Below are 23,735 nucleotides of genomic sequence, written 5' to 3' on the forward strand. Positions count from 1 at the left end.
AAGAAAAGCATATTTCACAATCCTATATTACACAAATCGAAGTTGTTCGTACACCTATCAATTTTATTTACATTTCGTTAAGCGATTTTCTGAGAGAATGGAAATCACGACATTGTAACCAGTGTAACGGGGGATTTTACAGCCATTTAAAAAGCAACTGAGTAACTTGTTTTGCAGTTTTGAGTTTTAACCTACTTTAAATAGTTAATAAAGTTGCACCATGAATAATTCTTTATAGAACTCAATAAAGAACACAAGACCTACTGTGTATAGCTATTCCTTTATTTATTTTTATACAAATTATTACAAGAGTAAATGAAGTTATTAAACTAAGCAATGTTTATATCTACGAGTAAAATTACAATTACCAGCGTAACTAATCATATTTTTAAAAACATTACATCGTAAATGATGCTATAGACTGATATCAAGTGCTTTTCAGACGTTAAGTAACATAGGTTTGGTGTCTAAAATCTGCTTTAAAAAGTGTGAATAGATTGTTCGAGCATGAAAGCCCAAAGTATTATTGAATCAAGTTGAATTGTTCTGGCTCATTTCGTTAATTGCCTTTGCATATTTTCAAACATTTATTCAAATGCGTTATTTTCTCGCCTTGAGTTTTTCATTGCCTGCCAATGCTTGGTTAATTGTTGCCTTTAATTTTTCATTGTCTACTCTCAAGTCGTTAATTTGCTTTTGCATATTTTGGAACTTTTCGTTATTCTCTGCCCTCAATTCGTCAATTCTTGCATCGCATTTTTTCTCTAATTGAACGATTTCTTTAAGCAATTCTGCAATCTCTGACGATTGCTCGTCTAACAATCCATACATTTTTGGTATTTCAGGCAAATTCAAGTTATTCAATTCGGTTTTAAATTTGACATTAGAAACTTCTTTCCTGAGATTGCCCACATTGTCGACAAGACCATGTACGTGCGTTTCAATGTTTTCCATGTATCGATTGAATGACTAAATTTTATAGCTGTTTCCGTGTCTGCAAATAGTTGAAAATATTTATTAGCAATTCATGATAAGTCTTAACAATCTTAAAAAGTGTTATCCTTATTGTTTATATAATTTCGTAGAAGCACTATTGCTAATACGCATTTAATATTATGTACGACTAGTGTTTTAAAATGGATATGTTTCGACATCTCATGATGTCATCTTTAGTATAAGTGAAATAATAAATTATCTTCGTTGTTGACATTTGGTAGTGGAAAGCAGAGAAACTTTGGATAGACGCCGAGTGAAAGACAATCTTTAAGAAACTTAGCATCTAGTTCTGCTTTCCTTTGTTTGGTTTGAAGCTTTTCAAACTTTCGCATTTCTGATAGGGAGACCTTTCCTTCGTATTTTTGTGCTATGTCGTAAATAATGTTTCCATAATTTCGTAGAAGCACTATTGCTAACGCGCATTTAATATATACGGCTAGTTTTTTTAAAATAGACATGTTTCGACATCTCATGATGCCATCTTCAGTATAAGTGAAATAATAAATTATGTTGGTTGTTAACATTTGATATAATACAAAACCCGATAGCACAAATTATCCTCGCGTTCGCTTACAAAACTCTCAAGCAATGAAATTAGCACCAGTTAAATGTGAAATTTCTAATCTATCATCTGGTCTTACTTTTTTAAAAACAGCTAAAGTGTTTTGCGACATATTTGGGATTGAATAACTCTTAAAAAATTCACAACAATTTTACATTCACAACACATTGTCACTAAAGCGTAGCAAAAGACGGGGCAATGACAAAGTTGACTTACTCATCCGATCATTATTATGATGAAAGGAAAATATCTAACCTTGTTTTGTTGCTGTCCAACTTGCTCTTCTTTAATCTATCAGTGGTACTAAGAGATAGGTTCCTTATATGCTGACGCCTGATCGTTATAATCTTTATTTTTTAATTTATTATGAAAGACATGTTTCGACATGTCATCTTCAGTATAAGTGAAATAATAAATAACACAACGTTATTGCATTATATAAAAGTAATATGATACAAACCTTATAAAAACCTTATACAAACCTTTTTATATAAACCTTGTGTTATTTATTATTTCACTTATACTGAAGATGACATGTCGAAACATGTATATTTTAATAAACTAGTCGTGTATATTACATACGCATTAGCAATAGGGCTTTCACAAAATTATAAAAATTTTTTATGACATCATAAACTGATGTCACAATATTTTCAGAATAAATACAATACCACGTGTTATTTGTGACGTGCTGGAATGAAAACAATTCCACCAGCTATAACTAACCTCATTTGGCTCGGTTATATTTGCATAAAATGAGGCTTTGACCACAAAGATTAATTTTTGTAGTTCAAAGATTTGTCTTAAATTTTTAAAAAACACTTACTTTTTAATGTCAACCCATAATGAATTTAAAATTTCAAGATGAGTTGTCGGTTTCGTTATGCTGTTGTCATGAAATTGAAACAGGTCAAATCTATCGTAGAACGTGACTGATTTATATCAATCCTCTTTTAGTATTGTTTTTTTTTAAAAAAGACGATTTTGCATCTGACATTGTGAGGCATTTTTAGTAATGGACAATCAAATATTCATTAAAAATAATTTATTTACCTCTTGCATGGTTACAAAAACAAATACAAGGATATGAAACCATGTTAACACGTTTTTAAAATGACCTTGGTGAAAATTGTGTTTATGTTGGTGATGTTTGGGTAAAATAATAAGTCGAAATTTTGTCATCAGTGTGCCAAAATATTACTTTTGACCAACTGAGGATAACAGTTTGAGTTTTTTTGCTTATATGTTTGGTGTTTAAATGTGCATATATATTGGCTAAGTGCAAAAGTATGCTTGCAAAGTTTTGCTTTCACTCTTGTTTTTAAATTGTGACACATTTTATACTACATTCTTGGCAAATTAGAGAATTGTGAAATTAAAGACAGTGCAGTATATGTGCAAAATGTTTTAAAGGAATGATATCTTAAATATTCTAGCTTATCCATGCGTTCGCTTACAAAACTTATTAGCATCGGATAAATGCAAAAATTCTAATCTATTCGCTGGTATTAGATGTTGTAGAGCAGCTAAAGTATTTTGCGATATATTTAGGATTGAAAATTTTTCAGGTAATTCACTAAAATTTTACTCATTCACAATCGAACTTCGCTAAAGTGTAGCAAAAGACGGCGCAACGGCAAAGTTGACTTACTCATTCGATCATTACTGTGATAAAAAGGTAAGAATCTAACCTTAATTAATTGCCGTCGACCTCTTTCTTCCCTTCTTCTTTAGACACACAATGAATGAAATAAGACAACAAAATGGTTTCCCTACTTAATTTATTATGACATCAGAGACTGATGTCACAGTATCTTCAGACTAAATACCATACCACGTGTTATTTGTCACGTGGCTAAAATGAAATTTCGTTTTTGTAATTAGTAGATTTGTCCTAAATCCTTAAAAAATAGACCCGCAATGCGTACATTTGGATAAGTGTAAAATAGAAAGGAATAGAGGATTCTACTGTTGGGCTTTACATGTTTTTGCTCCTAAGGTAAGGCCAGAAGTCCATTTTGAAGAAAAAATTATTAGAGTTTATTAACAACAGTAATAAACAAGAAATTCGGTGATTCACAAGAAGTTATTAAAACGAAAATACTGCACATCAGCTATTTCTCAGCAATAACATAATTCATGTAAGCAATGTCCTATTTTTGTATGTTGTGTGTAAAAAACCCAATAAAAAGGAAAAGAAATTAAGCACATCGCATATCACAAATGAGCTTGATGCGCAAATATAAAACAAAAATGAAATAAATACTGGGAAACTGAAATATGTATCTTCCATTAAAAAGACCCAGTGAACATTTTTGTCACCGTAAAAAGACATCAATGCTACATGTAAAAGATGTATTTATAAAAAAGATATGCATAATACTGAAAATATTCAAATAAAATGTTTTTATCTATTTTTTAGCATTTTCCGTTTTGCAGTAGTTTGTCAGATCAACCTCGATTCTTGTCAATTACGATTTTTAACGTAGATATCTCTCTAGGTATAAGCTAAACATGGTACAATGTAGAGAAATTGTCGAAAAAACGACAAAAAATAAAATTTTTGACGGAACTCCCGTTACCAAAAATAAAAACAAACATCGATCACCAAGAAAATATGCACTATTTCAGGGTGGAGTAGACAAATTTTAGACGTATGTTGGCCAAACATAAGACTTTTAAAATGTTGGGCTATTATGTTCATATTGAAAATTCGCTTTCCGCCTGGCAAATCTCTGGCCACGTATGTTGGCTTCATCCAATCACACGGCATTCTTAATGGAGTTATGATTCCAATGTATTTATAATTCAGAGGTTTCGAGAAATCAATTTTGTTGATCCAGAATGCATTGCGCTTTCACAATATGGCGACTGCAAGAAGTGATAAGTATAATTCTTCGACAATTCAAACAGTAAAGCTATACTTTTAAAAACAATACAAGGATGTTAAATACATACCCACAAATATGAAAGCTTCGCTACAACATAATGCTTGGGGCGATGTATATTTTTAATTCTTGTACGACAGCAAGAAATATCATCGATATTCTGACTTTGCTGTTTACAAATTTTTACAGCTTCCTTTGCTTGAGAGATTATAGCACTGTAATTTGGCATTTGGGAGGATATAGCTTTCATACTTTTGCTAATAGTACTTGTAACACTACTTTCTTGATGATATTTAATAAAACTACCTAATGTTTCTCAAATGTATGATCAATTAAATGGCCGCAGTGGTCCGATCCAAACACTTTGGAATGTTGCTCGAATTAAGAAACCGCAAAAATCATTCGCCGTCGGCTTATTTCTCGACACTTTTTCATGTTTTAATCGTCCAAACAGAAATTATTTGATCACTAAGGCACGAGTGTACGCCTAAGAAAGGGGTCTTGTTTTAAATAGCATGCTTAATACTTGCATTAAATTTCCATCCGTGTAGTTTGATAGAATAAATACAAGGAACGCTTGTTCCACATGTTTTAAAATAAAAATTTTTCGTACACTTATCCGATATAATTCCATTTCCTGAAGAGATTTTGTAAGACAAAGAAAACCACGGCATTGTGACAGAGAATTTTATAGCCATTTCGAAAGCAACTGAGTAAATTTTTTGTATTTTGAAGTTTTGAACCTACTATAACTAATAAAGTTGCAACGTGAAGAGTTCTTTATAGAACTCAATGAAGAACATACACGACGAAATGTGATTTACTTTATTCATTTATATAAAAACCAAAAATCCTTAAAAGGAAATTCAAATTTATTAAACATAGCTATGTTAAAAATTAAGATAGAATTGTCTTTGTAATAAGTGCATGTACCGGCGTTAATGTGGAAATAATTACATTGAAAATGACGATATTATACGAATTAATGCTTTATATAGGTGTTGAGGAACATACGTTTGTGCTCAAAATTGCCTTTGAATCGTGTAAATAATGTTGGTGTATGCATGAAAGTCCGAAATACAGTCAAATCAAGTTATTGTTTTGCTTCATTTCGTGCATTTCCCTTCTTAAGCTGCCGATTTCTGTTTGCATACTGCTAAACTTTTGATCGATCCGTTTCATTAATTCGACTATCGTTAATAATTGACCTTCCAATAATCCATTCATTTTCGGTACTTCAGATAAAACCAAGTTATTCGACTCGGTCTTAGTTTTAACGTTATCGACTTCTTTCTTGAGATCGACGCAACTGATGACAAGAGAAAGTCCGTGAGTTGCAATGTTTTCCATTCCAATTTAATGACTGTACTTTAGCGCTCACCTCTTTCTGTGTCTACAAATAGTTAAAAATGCTTACAGTTAACATGGTTAGTCTTGAAGATCTTAAAAATATCAAAAATTGCGCAAACAACCATTTAGTTATGATCTAGATAGCTACTGATCAGGAAAACGTCTTTTTTTCTAAGTTTGTTCTTCAAAACATGTAAAAGCCTAAGTACAGTTGAAGAAATTTGATAAGTTTGTTTCTGCGACGACTCTGATTATCATATCTGTCTAATATCAACGTGTCATATAAATTTTTATTTGTTTTAACAATACTAGCTTCCAAGATAATGAATCCTTAAGTTCTGTTTTTTATTGGTTGCATGTAGGCATACCTACGATGTTGTATGCTGCTGAAAAGCAAACGCATTCCAAATGACTGCATTCAAAGATTAAACAGGCGTTAATCGCAATTGGAGCAGAATATAGTCCTATCAAAATGTTATTAAGATAGTAGCAACAAAACTACACGACACATTGATGTGAATTTTTATGCATGGTTTCATCTGCCTTTTTTAGGAGTAAAAATTTCTCCTGTTATTATAAAATTTCATTTCAACAAAACAGACGAGTAAGAACTCTATAAGAGAATGCAAACTACGGAATATTGAGGTTTGCTTGATATTGATTTTGTATCATAAGATATACATGTATAAATTCACTGAAAGTGCTTGTTATTTCATATTTTTACAACAATAAGGTCATCATTCATAGAGGCTCATTAGTCATTACATCATTTCACATTTTCTATTTACTTCACCATCTTTTACATTCTTTTAGGAAAATCAACAACAATCAAGAACAAGTACATGCTTAAAGCTCAAAGTAACTTATCAGATTATTGGACTTTGACGTTTTACCACTTATATCTTACAATTCTGTTATACATGATACCAAACTAGACAAAATTTAGAATTATAAGCCATTATCTCAGTAAAAACAGGCCCCGTTTGTTTCGTGTGCACAAAAATATGTTTGTCTTAAATTTGAGAAAGAATTTCTTTTGTAGCACAAGAGGAAAAAATTCAATAAGGTTATATTAAATAAAGCTTCATAAAAAACAATTTATTCATGAAAAAGTCGCCATTCTGTTTGTTTCTTGATATTTCTATATATGGCGCTGCTTAGTTAGCTTTCATATAAAACTTCACATAAATTTAGCTCCATTCTTAATTTGTTTTTAAGTTTTGACAAGCAGACCTTAAAAGTTAAACATGCATAAACACCACAATTTTCACACATCTAGCAACCTATATTTGCGTACACTTTGCCAATAGGGGGTACCTACAAGAATTCTTAATTTAGTTGAATATATATTGTCTATCATCTTGTATATGATCTCAAATACGTTAACTTTACAAGTACAAGTTTATTAGAAATACAACACTGAAAGAAAAAAACATGTGCTCAATTTGAGGGAAACAAAACTGGCAGTATTTGGTACAGTTTTCTCTGTTTTTGTTGACGTCTAACATTTCCAAAAATTAACTCTATAAATCTCGCTGAAAATTAACCAAGTCAATACTTGCGCTAAAGTATTTGCATATGTTGCTTGAAAAAATACTATTCTAGCTGCTAAAAATTAACTATTGATTAACTAATTTTCCTTGAATTTAATACTAACAATCAATGTTGGCAACTTCGGCAGTTTACAAGTGAATTTCATCATAACATTGCCGAGGAAAGAAAAAAATAAATTCAAAGGAAAATTGTCGATGGCACGAATTAGGCGTAAGTCGTATCACAGCAATTGCCAATACTTTGTTGCTAAGCAATAAGATATAAACGAATGTAGCTTGCGTAATATAAAATAGACAAGAAAACATTTTGAAATAATGATTTGAAAAAGTGTTGATTGAAAAACAAATGGTTGGTTTTATATTGTGGAACTGAGAACAACTCGTAAGGCAAATTTTGTTTGTTCAAATTTTTGTTGTCCTCTACCTCAGGAAGAGCTGAGCTTACTAAACCAATGCGTTCTCTTTCATTTTTACCCAAATTTTACTTTAATTATTACAAGTGAAAATGTTTTTCACGACGAATGGTTTTAGAAAACAAGTCTGAAAATAAAGTGAAATGTTTAATTTTCTGGGATTTTTTCAGGAGGGAATTTTCGATTGAGAAGACAAAAAAAATACGATACAAAAAAGCTTCCCTTGAGCTCTCTGAAATGCTATAGACACGGCTTTTCTAGTTACTACTACCATAAAATTCTTTCTCAACTTATGCAGAGTATAAATCTTGTACGTAGTAGCGATAAAATTAGTTACATAAAAATTTAAACGTAGTTAGATAAGTGTACAAAAAGAACATGCAGTATAGCTTTAGCTGTCACCAAGGGATAAACGTTTTTATAAATACGTCATAAAAATAATTTCATTACCTTTGTCTGTTTTTCGTGCCTACGGATGCTCAAATGATAGTGTTATTTGTTACTGGGGCTTTTTGTGCGTTTATGGAAGAGTTAATTGTAGCTATTTCCCAAGTCCTGATTGGCAGCGAACCTTATGTGTTTCATTTCAATTTTAATTTTAATTTTAATTTCAAACGTCCTGCTGTGAAACCATAGAAATGTTATAATGTGATAAATACAGGCACTTGTGGTTTAAAAAAATTTTAAATTATTTTCAATTACTGCTCTCACGGAGTCAAAATTGCTCGTGCACTTTATCAGGCTTTTCTGGTCAGTTTAAAAGATTTCTAAGACAAGCATTTCATCTATTTGTAAAAACTTGCATTCGTAAACTATTTTATTCCTCAAACATTACGTCATCACATATATTGCGTAGATTCATATACGATGTTTCATTTAATTCTGAGAACCCAATAGATTTGGAGGAAACTAAGAAATTTCGCCAATATTATATGTAAAATTTTAAATAAATCTATATTCTTTAAATGATATAATAAGAGACATTTCATTTTTCATGAAATTTTTGTCTTTCAAAACGTTGCAACACGCATCTGACATTAAGTTAAAAGCGTTTTCCTTTGTTAGGTTAGTGTATACAACAAATAAGGAAAATATAAAAGTTTATTACATGGCTGAGACAAATGGCACACGTCGATTGGTTTAATTTTGGCGAAGATTAAGTCATCTCGAAGAAAATCATCTCTTGAAAACATTAACATTTAAAAAGAAACAAGGAATGCAGTGAAAGCTGGTTTCGCCGTACAAGGGTTGATGGCTGGAGGAATTGTCTGAAGATTGAAAAGTTGAGCAAACTTTAAACGTTGGTCGGGTCATTTTGATATGAGGAAACTGGAAAATGTTTACTGCACCTCCTGAAATGTTAACCACTGTACGCCTATGCGTCCGGTGACGACGAAAAGCACTACTAGAGTGAGCTTTGCTCATCGTGCAGAAACAAATGACTCAAATATTGCGTTTAGATGCGAAGACATAAACACAGAACAAAAAAAGCAAGAATACTTTTGAAAACTTGAGTGATTTGTCCGGCAATTCTACACCAATGCCGTTTATGTAAGGCAAAATAGTCCGTTACCCCCCTACCCCCAAAATTTGTATCCAGTGCATCTGTCATGACAAAATAAACCAAAGGAAATGTTTATCTTAACAACAAGTCTTCGGTGCGCGATGAGCATGTTTTGGTTTTAACATTTACCTTTACAATTCTTTAATTTGCAATCAAAGTATTTTTTGGTGTTTCTTGAATTATAATATTGCCAAGAAAAATTGTTGGTTTTTCACAAAAATTTAATTTAATGAAAAAACAATTAATACAAAGGAAAACTGCGAGACAAAGTGTTGAATTGTAAAACTGTGAATTGCATTTTACTTTAGCCTTAAACTTAAAGTGATATGTTTTAATATAGAATATACTTAGAGCTAGAACAGAGGCCTCAATGACATTTTTTCACATCTTAATTAGACGCTACACATAAAGCTCTCGTTAATGTTCTCACAGAAATTTCACGCGAATGAAACGACGGTAATTGTTTTCGGCAAAAATTCCCTTGGGAAAAGAGTTCGGGTAGTTGTAAACAACAACGAAATAGTCAATTATTTTCAATTCTTTTTCAAACACTACAACAAAGATTAACGCATTCAAACTTTAAACATACTTTAATCGCAATTGGAACAGAATATAGTCCTATCAGAAATGTTATTAAGATAGTAACAACAAAACTACACAACCCTTTCATGTAAAAACAGTGATACAGTATCGCAATATTGTCAAAGTTGCATGTATTCTGTTTATACGAAAGAAAACATGCATTCCATTTTTAATTGACATTGTGAAGGACGTAAAATTTATTCTTTACAAAACCTTTGAAAGACATATTGCTGAACACATAAGATTTGGCCAAAAATTGCTATAAAGGCTTTTGAATAAGCGCTCAATAGTTAAATGTGAAACGTTAAACATACATCACTTGAACTGTTTTACGCACATGCACGCAATCGTACCTATTTTGTATTTCACTGGTATGAGAATACACAATATCATTTAATACAAAGCATTTACCTGTTATCTTTAACTAGATCGATGTCGCTGATACCTGTACTAAAATGACAGCTGTACTACTTTGAAAGTTTATATTACGAGTTTGTCATGAATAAGAAATGAAATAAATGAGCTGTAATTCACTGAAAATGCTTGTTATTTTATATTTCTACAAGTATTACTTCATCATATAGAGGCTCATTCCACATTTTCTATTCACTTTACTATCTTTTACATTCATTTAGGAAAATCAATATGAACCAAGAACAAGTACATGCTTAAAGCTCAATGTAACTTATCAAATTATTGGAATTTGACCTTTGGTGCGACTAGTTATATAAATATTTGAAAGAATTTATTATCTATTTATATTCATGTATAAATGATAGTGAGAGAAGTTTCGCTTGTTGCTCTTAACGTTCTGACCATGAACCTATATCTTACAATTCTGTTATACGTGTTGTCAAACTAGACAAAATTTAGAATTATATAAGCCATTATCTCAGTGGAAACAATGCCCCATTAGTTTTGTGTGCGCAAAAATATGTTTGTCTTTAATTTGAGAAAGAATTCCTTTTGTAACACAAGAAGAACAAGATTCAATAAGGCTATAAGCAGCATAAAGAAACAAGTTGCTCATTGAAAAAGACGACAATTTCTTTATTTGTTGACATTTCCATGACGCTGCTCATTTAATTTTCATGAGCAACTTTACATAAATTTTGTGCCATTCTTCAAGATATTTTTCAAGCTTTGACATGCAGACTTTAAAAGTTCGACATACACTATACCGAGAATATTACACAGCTTAGATCTATATTGTAGTACACTCTGTCAATATGGGATGTCTCATACATTACCTGAAATAAGAAATTGAACACGTATAGGCAAGTAGTTCGAGAATTCTTAATTTAAATGAATATTGTCCAGCATTATGAACTCAAAAATGTGAGACCTAGCATCGATCGATAGGATGAACAAGTACAAGTTCAATTTAAATATAACGCTGGAAAAAAAAACCATTTCTCGATTTAGAGAAACTTACGTCATTTAGCTACTCTGTTTTTACTGATGCTTGACATTTGTTATAATTGTTTGCGTATGTTGTTTAAAAAAACAATGGGAAGAAACAACATTTTTCATATTATCCATTTCTTCGAATCTAAACTTCTTAGGCTTTTTCAGACATTATCTGATTCTCTTTCTAAGAAATATATAGACAGGATACATCTACGTTCATTACATAAATAAGCAGTCTTTTAGAAAAGTGTTTAAAATAGGCTACAGCCTTATTTTGAAATTTGCGTTTTATAACTATTCCACTTCGTGTTATCTGATACAAAGTTAAACACAACTGTATTAACAAAATTACCAATTCATCTTTCCTCTAATCAATAGCAACTGTGTGCACGGAGCTTGAGCTAGGATAGTGCAAAACTTAAACAAATTTCTTGGCATTTTCATCTGCTTATTACTATTTGTTGAATTGTGTAAAAACTCTTTAGTCAAGTAAGGTTTATAACCTTGTATAAGCAGAACGTCTAGATTATTGTCCTGAGAAGTAACTACTGTTTGTGTTGATGTTGACTTCTCAAGACTCAGCTAACCTACGTGATCTACATCTAAAGACATTTAACGATACTCCCGTGTTCAAAACATTCACTCAACGTTTATATGTTTCTTAAATCATCTCAATATGGACATTTTCACTGCAATTTTGATTTAAGTGACTTGTGTTGACGTGGTAAATAGTGACTTCTTTCACCTGCCGAGAGTCACGCAAACCACATATTAAAACGCACGGTTATACTAATGAAAAGAATATCTTAAAACAATATTGGCAGAAGACATTTACGTTTATGTTTATTGATGACATTATTTCAAAACTTTAACAATTCAACGCAAATGCAGAAAAAGGTAAAAATCAGATGACAAAGTCGCTAGACCATTTTGTTTTTAGAATCATTTCGTGACTAAATTTGCTGTGTAGACAACTTGTAATGAGGAAGAGATTTTTTCACACAGCAGAGATTATAAATATGGGTCGAACAGTTTTATATTTTAAAACTTCCAAGTGACGTTTTGAGGAAGGCATATACTTCACAAGAGAATTAAGAACCTAAATAAGAGTTATGACATACTATGTTCTCTGTTTGAAACTGAATTTTACCATAGTTAAAAGTCCTTCAAAGTATAATAAGAAGAATTCATATGTTGTTTGGTGTCGTTGTAAGCAATTGTAGCTAGTTGCACAAAAGCAGTTGTAGTACAAGTAATAAACACTTGTAGCATAAGAGCAAGAAATTTTTGTCTTCTAACAATCGATAAAATTGAGAAAAGCAATGTTTCCTGTATACAAAATCAAACGACGTATACATGAATAGTTTTCCTGCACAGTAAGTCCAAAAAAAATTCATTCTGTGCTAACAAAACTAACAAAATTTCATCACTAAGTTTTGCATCTATAATTCTTTCTTCAAAGCTCTTGCAATGAACAACTCCGACCAGCACTTTTAGATGACATATATTCAAAAATTTTCTGATCATTTACACGCCCATGTTAGCTAGCTGCAAAGTTTTCAATAGTTTCTTAGCAACGAAAGTGTTTTCGATTCAATAAATTCATTAGTAGAAGCTAATAGTATTGCACTGCATTCTGCTAGTTTGAATAAGAAGGGAAAACTTTCATAAATACCAGAAAACATATTACGTTTGTCTTAGGTAGTAAACACCAGTGCAACACATGCAGTAATTGCATTTCAATATAGTATTAGTCCTGCAATTGATAGTGGGCAAGAACGTCTGTATTGATTATCAAATACTTAAAGAATACTGCTCATATATATATTGAATGATGAATGCTCATCATGCAAGATAGGTGAACAGCATGCTCATCTAAGTGCTCATCGTGCATTATACATGAGTTGTCGCATTTTCTTAAGTTGTTCTGTCAATGTCAATAAAAACATCATCATGACAAAAATAACATATAAATCAACATGAAACAAATTTAAGATGGTTTCAAGTAAAATGAGAATATGCAAAGCTACCATGATTGCACTTCACAATACATAAACATATATAAATTTCATAGCATCATTAATTTCTGTAGAAAACTTTTGATTTTTCAGTGCGTCATCAGAATTGTTGAAACAGAATTACTGAATTTAGTTGTTCAATTTTTCGATTGCATGCAATTTAACCATGTTGTTTGTCTAATACCAAACAATATTTATCATTGTCAGCCGTGGTGTTAGCGTACGCACCCGCTGAAGTGGGTGTGCAACATTATATTCCGTGAATCCGAAGAGAACAGTTGCAAGTCAAGAACAAAGGCTTCTAAGTGTAAGCTTTTTCATCGAATGCATATATTTTTGTAATTGAATGTCCTACAAGACTTTCGATGATTTATCCATTCTTGTATACTTATACTTAAGCTGTAAATTGTCAAAGTCTTTAAACTATTACTGAAATCAAAAAACTGTTTGCTAATGACATGTCACCCGATGGACGAGATTTTGTACCGACAAATCTGCAATTCAACACCTCATTCTGCAATTTTATACCAATTGTATTTATGATGTTCTGGGATTCTAACCCAGAGGCCGAACTCTTAAATTCGAAATGCTCAAATTCAAAAATTCTACCCATAAAATGAATCTGAACACAAAAACATCTGAATCATTGTCATCATTTGTCGGCCCCATATCACGGACACATTTTTTGTCGAAACGAAATGGAAGGAAAACCAGCGAACCTGGTAAAAAACCTTCCGAGCAAACAAAGAGTAGTTTCAATTTTTCAGATGCTTGGACAATACGAAAATGATAAAACAATTTTTGGATATTTTAAGCTTTCGACGGCTAATCCTGATAGTTTTATACTTTGGCAGCATCATGCACTGGGTCTTTATGTATCCATTTATTAAATTGACATTTCAAATGGAAACTAGTTTTTTAAAAAGCAAACTATTAAGGACATGCTAGTTCTCTTCTAGGAGATTAATTAATCATTCCATATTTCTACTTATCATTCAGGGCGCTGGTTCGCTTTTTTTAGGCAATCTTTAAAATGGGGCAGTCAGGTCAGATTTTAACTTACTTGAAAAATGCAACCTAAGCATGCGCTATGTGCTTCCCTGTGCTTAATATCAAAGTTTTAAAATACGAAATCTTGTATACCTAATTAAAAACTGCAACCTTAGTATATGCTGTTTGAATCACTGTGGTCAAAGTTATAGCTGTAAAATGTTAAATCTTGTAACGATATCTCTTTATGCACATGACAAAACTGTGAAGTGAATAAGGCTCCTATCCATCAAAGCAACATTTTTGATAAAGTCAAAATATGTTCTCTTTGTTGCCTTTTTGAAGCTCTCTTTAGTCTTCTAATAACGATGTTTTCAAGTTCTTTCAATGTCATCAGGAAATCCATTTAGCTACCTTGAAGATAGAGCTTTAAGTATGTTTCTGCGTAAATGCGTGTGTAATACAGATGGCCAAGTTGCCAGAAGAGTCGCTTTTCAGGTGAACGACAGCTTTTGATAAATTCATCACGTCATAGTTGCCAACTGCAGCATGTTGAAGTTGATTTATGAAAAAGACCTGATTTTTCTAAAAACTTACGAGTTTATGTTGCCTTTGTGTAGAATTAAAATTGTTTGAATCCCTACTGTTAATGTTGTAAATCTAATCACTAACTGCCCATTTTAAAGAAGTGGATAAACGTTTTTACTGTAATCATTTTTGCGATGATAACACAGTCAAAATTTACGTCGAAAATCTTTGCAACATGCACTTATCGTTTAAACGCTAGGGGATCTAACAATTTCAAATGAAAAGGAACTTCGACGTAAGGGAAATGGCTTTGTATTTAGGAAACGATACGATACTCAATGCAAGAAAAAAACGTCTTTTCACATTCAAAACAGTATTACGCATGCAATTGCCTTGTGTTGTGTATGTCAAGCATTCTCTATTATAAAATAATTAACGAAAAACCTGAATAGTTGACAACTCATCTGCTCTTGTTTTCTTCTCGGGTAACACTCTTCACGTATCGTAGACTTGAATACCACAATGTTGGTAACACCAATGTGTACATCATATTTCCCGTATCTCCTTTCTGAATGACTTCTATTTTACGAACGCGAGTCATATCCAAGTGCAATCCAAAACCTACATTTTGTGACTTTCAGACGTTCAACATTGCATAGTTTATCATTTTTTTCCACATCACCACGGCGCATCATTGCATTCCAACTAGCATTGCTGTTTATCAACAAACCCACACCAAAGTTATGGTACACTTTGTCCAGTATTCGTTACATTCACATAAGTATTGCCATGTCACTATATCTCCGACTAAATACTGCTGTCAATATTACCCATCCTAAAAAGATGTTTGACTTTGATATAGAAGTAAATTTCATGTTTTGAACTTTGAAGTATAAGATAAACACAAAACAGAAAGCATCACTAATACCTTCCATCCAACGTGAGGAGCCACATCAATAAAATGTTTACAGTAGAATTGATTCGGATTGTAGCTCACCACACACGCAACAGCGGGGCCATTCGCTGTTACGCACATGAACAACTGCATTTGCATTGAATCCAAACTACAGACAAACATTTCATTAGTCATAAAGATTTGTCTTCTCGATGATGAACTAAATACAAACAAAGTTTTTCTAAATCAAACATGCAAGTTCCTAATTAAACTTGATAGAACATAAAAATTGCATTACTAGGTGTATAACATGATTTTTTCATCTTGTATAATTTACCATCCGTACGATCATTTTCAAACAGTTCGCAGAGTGAAGCAAATTTACTTAAATTTTACAACGGTTTACAGATATGACACACACTTTATTCATAAAAACAAGCATTTTCGAAGCATATAGATGAAACTATAATCAAGTAGTACTTTCCATTAGTCGACAACGCCATCAAAATTTTCCAACCTGATTAGAACTTCGTAAATAGTATATATTCATACAATAAACAGCAAAAACAAAAGTTCTGTAACGAATTCTTTTACAACAAGGATGGAAAAGATTGTTCTCCTTTCTTGAGATCGCAACCAGACCGATTTTGCAAAGTATATACCGTTCGTTTACACTTCGATTACCTCTTTAACCGTTTTATCCTATACTTACATTTTTGAAGCACGTCTCCCGGTCATCTTCTCAGATAAAAGTGAGCTAATAACACATTTATGTAATTTAACAGCATTTTTTATACATGTTTATCATTCCTCATTTGAATTGATAAAATAGGCGATGCCCGATAATTGGACTCGTTGAGTTCGCATATATTGTAATACAACAAAAGGAATTCCACTAGGGCTAGACATAAACAGGCACACAAACAGGATACATGGCTTAATATAGGAAACAAACAGTTTTGCTTCTAATATGGCGAAATCTCTTTCTCCTTCGACTCCTTTTAGAATGCTTGCTTTCCACATATTCCCAGTGCAGTTGTTCGCTAAACAATCGATTTCAAGATCAACATGCAGTGAATTCAAAAAACGTAAAATTATTCATTCGACGATTGTATATTTGCAATGAAAATTTCAGGGTGTATAAAAATACCTTTAGAATTCATATTATTATCAAAATTTAAAACGCAAATCACAAATGCTGGACCCTCTGGTCCGTAAACATGCAAATTCGAATCAATTTCCTACAAGGTTTATTTTAAAAATGTTCCAGTCATGTCAAATTTTCATGGGCTAAGAAACATGTGTATATGTACGAGTATGGCAGCATGTAAATATGAAATAATAAACATATAGGTTTAATTTCTAAATATCTCATTTTTATTCACTCTGTATTATATGAGATTCCCCGAGGTACTATATCAAAGTGCTGACTATAGTTATTTAAATGAATTTTATATGGCTGTTATAGAAAATTTAAGTAAAAAGCTTATTGATGATACGACAAATGCGAGGTATTTAGCAAAGGAATATACTATCGTATTTAGGTCGCAGCTGTAAATGTCAAACATTGATCGTATGATAACAGTTTAACACAAACAGCGAAAAAACTGCTAAATATTTGAACTGAACAAAACGAATTAAAAACTTATAAAGAAAGCTAGGAAAAGAGCATTTACTTAATCTAATGTACGTAGTGTATGCAAAATTGAAACTTAAAAACACAAATTTGCAAACATTTACTGAAAACAAAAATCAACGTAACTTGTGTGAGCAACTACACGTACCAAACTAGCAACTATTCGTACAGCAAATGTAAATAACTTGAATTATGCAAAGATATCTTGTCACTGGTAGCAAATAGCTTGTGCATCAAAATTGTATGCAGTTCGAAGTTGTAGTGGGCGATTAGTTAACACAAGTTTGCCTTATCACGGCTAAGAGTTTTAAAAAATTCTTCTCGCGTTGCATCAGTAATTCAATTGATTATTGATGTATCCTGTAGTTTACTCGTTCTTTTACTGAAAACCGGTTTGCCAGAGTTTTTAAGTTTCTCATCCAAAAATTTGTGATCTCTGTCTGTAAATCTGGTGGTTGTATTCTAGTCGTTAATCAAAAGAAAATATTTTCTGTTGTTTTTAATGCTTGAATTTCGTCAGATCTCTTAGCTTGAAGGCTTAAAGAAGATCAGAACATGAATGAAATGTATGGATCTGTTGAGGTCTTCTTTAATTCACTTCTTCTTCAAACGCTTCATATTGTTCAGGCATTTCAATTGTGGGATCAGTTTTTAAAGTTTGCACAAGATTCTTGGCTTTTCCAAGGAGCTTTCTAATGGTTTCCATTGGAAGACTGATATACTGCATCACAAGCTTTTCTGAAGCCGCGTTTTATGTCTTAAGAGCATTCAAGATCATCCACATTAAAAATTAGTGTGAATAATAAATGCAATAAAACTAATCAAAATTGTGCAAGAGACTGAGAGCATATCATAAAGTTTTGCCCTCTTCGTGTTTCATGGATGGAAGAGAAATATGCCTCGATACTATAAATGTTGAATGATCGCATAGAACTTTTAAGTTACACTCCTACAGTAGAGTGAAAATATGTGTGAAAGAATGTCAACACAATTAATGCATCTCGCAATAAAACATCCAGCTCATACTTCCTAATTTTAAAAGAAACTGCTTATCTTGGTAAGAATGATCTCAATGATTTGCAAAGACATATATATTACAAGATTCTAAAGAAACCAGGTAATCAACTTACACCAATTACAAAAATGATATTTTGCGCTTTCGAAACAATTAGAATTATTTAACATACAACTGAATTATATTTGAGCAAGTCGACCTTAATATTCTAAAAGCTTCTCCATTTTCTAGCTATTATATAGGTGTTCAATCTACAGGCCCACAATAACCCAGATTTTCTTCTTCGCCAGAAAGATCCTATAGCAAAAAATTAAGCGCTTGTCAACAACATCTTGCTCCTCTTGAAATTTCTGAACTTTTAACAGGCAGAAAATCTTAATCACAATTATTTGAATCGAGCATGGATATACATTTACACGTTTTGTAAAGTTAGACACTCTTTCATTCAACACAGCTTCAACACAATTTTGAACCTTTCATATCAGTAGGTTATGCAATACTCGAAAAACGAAGAACACTTTAGTTTTAGGTATTTTAATTCAATATAAGCAAGGATTATGAGTTGATATGTATACACGTTACACACTTCAGTCAATAATTTAGGTAATTATTATTCACAGCAATGATAACGTTTATCCACACTGACCTCAGAAAGAGTCGTCGTGAGCAGTCTAAGAAACGAAAAATGTGATGGTGAAAATGATCAAATGATGTATATATTTCTTAATAAATTAATGAAAATCCCTTACGACATATGTTGTTTATGACGCAATAGCTTATAAATAGATATAATATACATGTCATGTGTCATTCATGTGTTCATTCAGATAAACACAAAATAAAAATATTTTTTCATACCTTCAGTATGGTTGAGCAAACACATTCGCAACGAGTCCAAACATTCTAGCTTTTAAAATGATTTGTCTTCCCGTGAATTTTTTGTCCAAATTATTTCTAAAAAGAACGAGAAAGTTTTATATTTAAGAAAGAACAACAAAATTTCAACCTAAAGTATAATTCACAAAAGAAGCCGGTCTAAATTCTGCAGTGTATATATTGCTTGATATTTACTCTTTGTATAGCTTGAAATTTCGTACATTTATTTGTTCTACGATTCTTGGAGAAGTGGTGGAATTATATAGCTACTTTGAATACAAACGTTTTCTACTAAACACTCTACACAGTTGCCTATAAATGTGAGCGACGCCATCGGAATTCACGTAAACATAAAATATATAAATTAACGTTCTATCATGTAGCATAAATTTTCCCGTTTATTGACTCCACAATCAAAGTTCTTCAATCTCAATTGTATTTTACAACTAGCTACCAGCCAATGCAGAAATGTTGTAACAAAATACGTACACACCAATCAAGGAATAAAGTTAGTCATGTCAAGATTACAACCAAACCGAATAGTTTTCTTTTCAAGTTGCACTTTAGAGCCTATTACCTTACGACCAGTAAAGCCTTAATTATATATGTTGACGCAAGTTTTCCAATCTCTTTGGAAACTATTACTGGTGGATGACTTCAACATACAAGGAGCAATTGTTAATATTCATACTCTTGGGTTAAATTTATCAAAAGGTTTTGCGCTTTGACTAGCTAGAAAGGTAGAATTCTAACGCCCGTATTCTAAAAGCTCACTTACACTCACACTCAATGAGTGGAGCTTCAAAATCACTTTAGAATTAATCAAGGAACGCAGTTTCACTCAACTGATTGTTTGATTTGAATTATGTAAAAGAAAATCTTGCCTTAGATGGAGAAATGACTTTCTCAATGATTAGATAAAGTGTAATATTTATGTCGCACTCAATGAGTGTAAGTGTGCTTTTAGAATACGGACATAATAGCTCTAATAAAAAAAAGAACGGCTCAGTCAAGTAAAACAAAAAAAAAATGCATGCACTCGGGGCAATCCATACACACAGGCCCAAGACATTGGATTGGTAATTAATTGTGTTATTTCAAGTATAAATGCATGTCCACCAGCCTGCGCTTGGCAAAAAAATGAAAGCAAGCTCTTGTGCAGATTCATGGACACAATTTTTCGTTTATTCTTTTTTATGAATATGGCTTATGTTGTGTTGGCATGGTAGCCAACAATATTAATTATATAAATTTGGCTTCTTTCGATTGTTCGACTTGCACAGACCAAAAAGGCATGTTGAAAAAGAAACAGTTATCCTACTGCAAAATCTATTACCAATGCATCGCAAACACTATATTTAAAAAACTTTGTTAATTCAACACGAACGATGTGGAGAAAATAGAAGTTCAATGACAATATGATTCATAATTCCAACTTAGCTAGGCTCTTTTACACATTTTTATGCATCTCATCTTCTGTGGAAAATACTTGCACGTAGACAAGTTATTACAGGTAAACAGATTTCTTGCACACCAGACAATTTTTCATCAAAAAAAGTTTCCTAGGAATGTTTACTTTTTTAAGTTTCCTTCAGCCTTATATATGAGGACAAGTAGCAAGGCTTCACGTGCCGTCCCTGATTTCGACTGATTGCTACAACACGCGCAACACTTCCAAACTTCCAGCCCGAGTTTGGATCGCCCTGGCGCGAAAAGATATGATGATGATGATGAGCCTTATATATAGACTCATCCCTTTCTGTTTATTACACAAAGCTTAACTTTAGCAGATGAGAGATTGGTAAATTATATGCTTGTGTACAAAATCCTACAGTCACAATATACGAAGATTTTGGCAAACAATCGCGATGCTAAAGACAGTAGGCGGTAATGCCATATGTATCGAACCACTAAGTTACGAACTTAGCTATTAGCTATTTTCCCTTTTTTAGTCGGAAAAAAAATATTCTTAGAGTTTGTAAAATCCTAGAAAACATTGTTAAACATATTTGCTAGAGTGATATCAAAGGTGGCTAAAAATTCTTCAAAAACTCCTTACTTATCAAAATATTTTAAAGTCAATGGACCTCTCAATTTATTGCTGCAGTTGCATTTTCAATATGGATTTGTTTCACGTAGGTAGGAGGCAAATTAAGAATGCAAGGAGCGACGAAATTTCTCGCACTATTCGCAGAATAAGAAAAAACGATCGCACAAAAAAAGATTGAAAGTTTGCATGCATGCATGTGAAATTTAACTTTTTGACGGCGGCGACTTTAATAATTTACATTTTAAAGATAAACGGAAGTGTTTGTTCATTTCCAAATATCTTACAATATACTTTTGTAAAACAAAAGCGCCATACAGCAACTTAGAATTTACACTTTCGGCCAATACAAATATTAGCTAGTGCTTTTGCGTTTTCAATAAATACCATCATAAATAGCCCCATTATAGAAATACTTCACGAAAGAGAGCATATTGTATACAATAGGTTTGCAATTTTTATATATCTGCTGCGTAATAAGTGTATTTGTGAGGTCCAATGATGACTGATGAGGAAGTACGTGTCTTCATTGACGAGCAAGCAAGTCTTGCATTTGCCTTTGAAGAGTCTGCACTTGACCTTTAAGCGTTTGCACATCATCCTGAAGACTTACCAATTTTCCATCCTGTCCAAATACTTCACTTTCAAGGCGAGCAATGCTTTTGTTGAAGTCCTCTTCACTCTCTTGCAATTTTTCTCGCAAAGATTCAATCTCAATTTTCAGTTTTCGGTTCTCTTCTTCCAACGCATTTACCCACATTGTTGCATCCTTTGGCTGCTTTGACGTCTCTTCTTCATTCTCCCGTTGAACTGTTACCTTTTCTTGCAATTTTCTGTTCTCTTCTTGCAACGCATTTATCCTCGCTGTTATGTCCTTTGGCTGCTTTGACGTGCTATCAATTTCATCCAACGTCTCCAAGGCGGCATCCTTCACTTTTTTGATTTTAGTTTCTATTTCCTCAATTTTAGGAAGAATATTGTGGTTATTTTTCTTCTTTTTCTTGATATCCCTCGATATGCCACTTGTCATTTCGAGTAACTCATTGCTACTCTGGATGAAAAATTCCCTTTTCTGAATAAAATCCACTTCTACGCGAGCCATGAAGTCCAAGAAAAACAGTACAGACTTGCTTCTTGTTTCACGTTTTGGAAATTGTGCTGACTGATTGATTTTACCGATGCAGCAGGATATTAATACGTTATTTGTTATTGTATTATAATGAAATGACGTATTCGTTCATTTTAGGTGTTGCGATGACAAAACTACGCAATATCTTAGCCAATATTAAAAAATACTTATTGTCGGATGGTTATAAGATATGAACTGAAGTAATTAGTAAAACACTGAAAGTGCCCCTTTCACCAAATATTTTTTCAGCAATACGAAATCTGTCTATGAAATCTGTCTCTGCGAAAAAATTTTTGAATTTGGTCATATCAACAAGCTTTTATGGCGTCTTGAAGTTGTGCATTTTTAGGCCCATCGTCGTCATTTTCTATATTAAAAAAGAAACTGGCACTAGTTTATGAACGTTAATGCAAAGCTATTAAAACTCAATAGTGTTTGCCATTATAAAGTTAGTTAGCTCGCTGGTTTCAAGGTCACGTGTCCAACGCAAAAGTCCAAAATCCAATTAGCCTTAAATGGTGAGAAAACTTTTTCCACCCCCACAACCATCTTTGGAATTTGTTCGCAGAATTCATCACTAGAAGCGCTTTCACTTAAAAACTCTGTAGGGAATCCGCTCACGTCGGGAATGAAAAGAAAAAACAAACACATGACGAATGTCGAGAATTTTATTTACATTTAATCGGCCATTTATTTTTATCAATAACTATTTGTTTCGTATTAATCATCGTGAACTTTTTTTACGGTAAAAAACCCCGTCAAATTCACTGAACGAACTTCATGAAAATACTTCCAATTCATGGATAATTTTGTCTTGTATACCAATAATACCACAGCTTACAAGCAGAGTACTGGCAATTTATAATTTTCAAAACAAAAGTATAATATAAAATTATCTCATGACACACGAATAATTTGACACTGAATGATTTCATGAATTCAAGATCGTCAGCAAAGACATCATTATACAAATGAATATAATGACTTGAAAACTTCTAGAATGCAACAACATGTCACTGCATGAAAGCGAATGACGATCGGTACCATACAAAATGTCGTTAAAATGGCCGTTTTCGATAATTTTGGACCTCCGAATGTTTCCGGCCTCTTCGTGTTTCATGGATGGAAGAGAAATATGCCTCGATACTATAAATGTTGAATGAGCGCATGGAATTTTTACGTTATATTCCTACAGTAGAGTGAAAATATGTGTGAAAGAATGTCAACACAATTAATGCATCTCGCAATAAAACATCCAACTCATACTTCCTACTTTTAAAAGA

At 32.4% G+C, this 23,735-nt stretch overlaps 1 protein-coding gene and 2 long non-coding RNA genes across 4 annotated transcripts; all 3 read right to left on the minus strand.

The window, feature by feature from the left end:
• Nucleotides 1-261: 261 nt before the first annotated feature.
• On the minus strand, nt 262-3,325 carry LOC124434486. The gene is made up of 2 exons (XR_006944783.1): nt 3,250-3,325; nt 262-994 (listed from the first exon to the last, which is right to left on the minus strand). It is a non-coding gene; the product is annotated as an uncharacterized LOC124434486 (long non-coding RNA).
• Nucleotides 3,326-5,257: 1,932 nt separating this feature from the next.
• On the minus strand, nt 5,258-15,965 carry LOC124434370. Its single transcript, XR_006944757.1, has 3 exons — nt 15,783-15,965; nt 15,299-15,689; nt 5,258-5,839 (listed from the first exon to the last, which is right to left on the minus strand). It is a non-coding gene; the product is annotated as an uncharacterized LOC124434370 (long non-coding RNA).
• A 2,474-nt stretch (nt 15,966-18,439) lies between these two features.
• On the minus strand, nt 18,440-23,039 carry LOC124434908 (myosin-11-like). Of its 2 annotated transcripts, XM_046984839.1 has the most exons (4): nt 21,937-23,039; nt 19,259-19,354; nt 19,047-19,071; nt 18,440-18,697 (listed from the first exon to the last, which is right to left on the minus strand). In XM_046984839.1, the coding sequence occupies exons 1-2, from the start codon at nt 22,423-22,425 to the stop codon at nt 19,349-19,351; spliced, it is 495 nt and encodes a 164-aa protein (XP_046840795.1). In that variant the 5' UTR covers nt 22,426-23,039; the 3' UTR covers nt 18,440-18,697; nt 19,047-19,071; nt 19,259-19,348. The 2 variants fall into 2 exon arrangements, with proteins under 2 accessions (XP_046840795.1, XP_046840796.1); XM_046984840.1 differs by lacking the exon at nt 19,047-19,071.
• Between the last annotated feature and the right edge of the window lie 696 nt (nt 23,040-23,735).

This window comes from Xenia sp. Carnegie-2017, unplaced genomic scaffold (assembly GCF_021976095.1).
Source record: "Xenia sp. Carnegie-2017 unplaced genomic scaffold, XeniaSp_v1 HiC_scaffold_14, whole genome shotgun sequence".
Classification (NCBI taxonomy): domain Eukaryota; kingdom Metazoa; phylum Cnidaria; class Anthozoa; order Malacalcyonacea; family Xeniidae; genus Xenia; species Xenia sp. Carnegie-2017.

Excerpts from the sequence above, each read along its gene's own strand:
- LOC124434908 (XM_046984840.1), bottom strand. The coding sequence starts at position 22,425 with ATGGCTCGCGTAGAAGTGGATTTTATTCAGAAAAGGGAATTTTTCATC.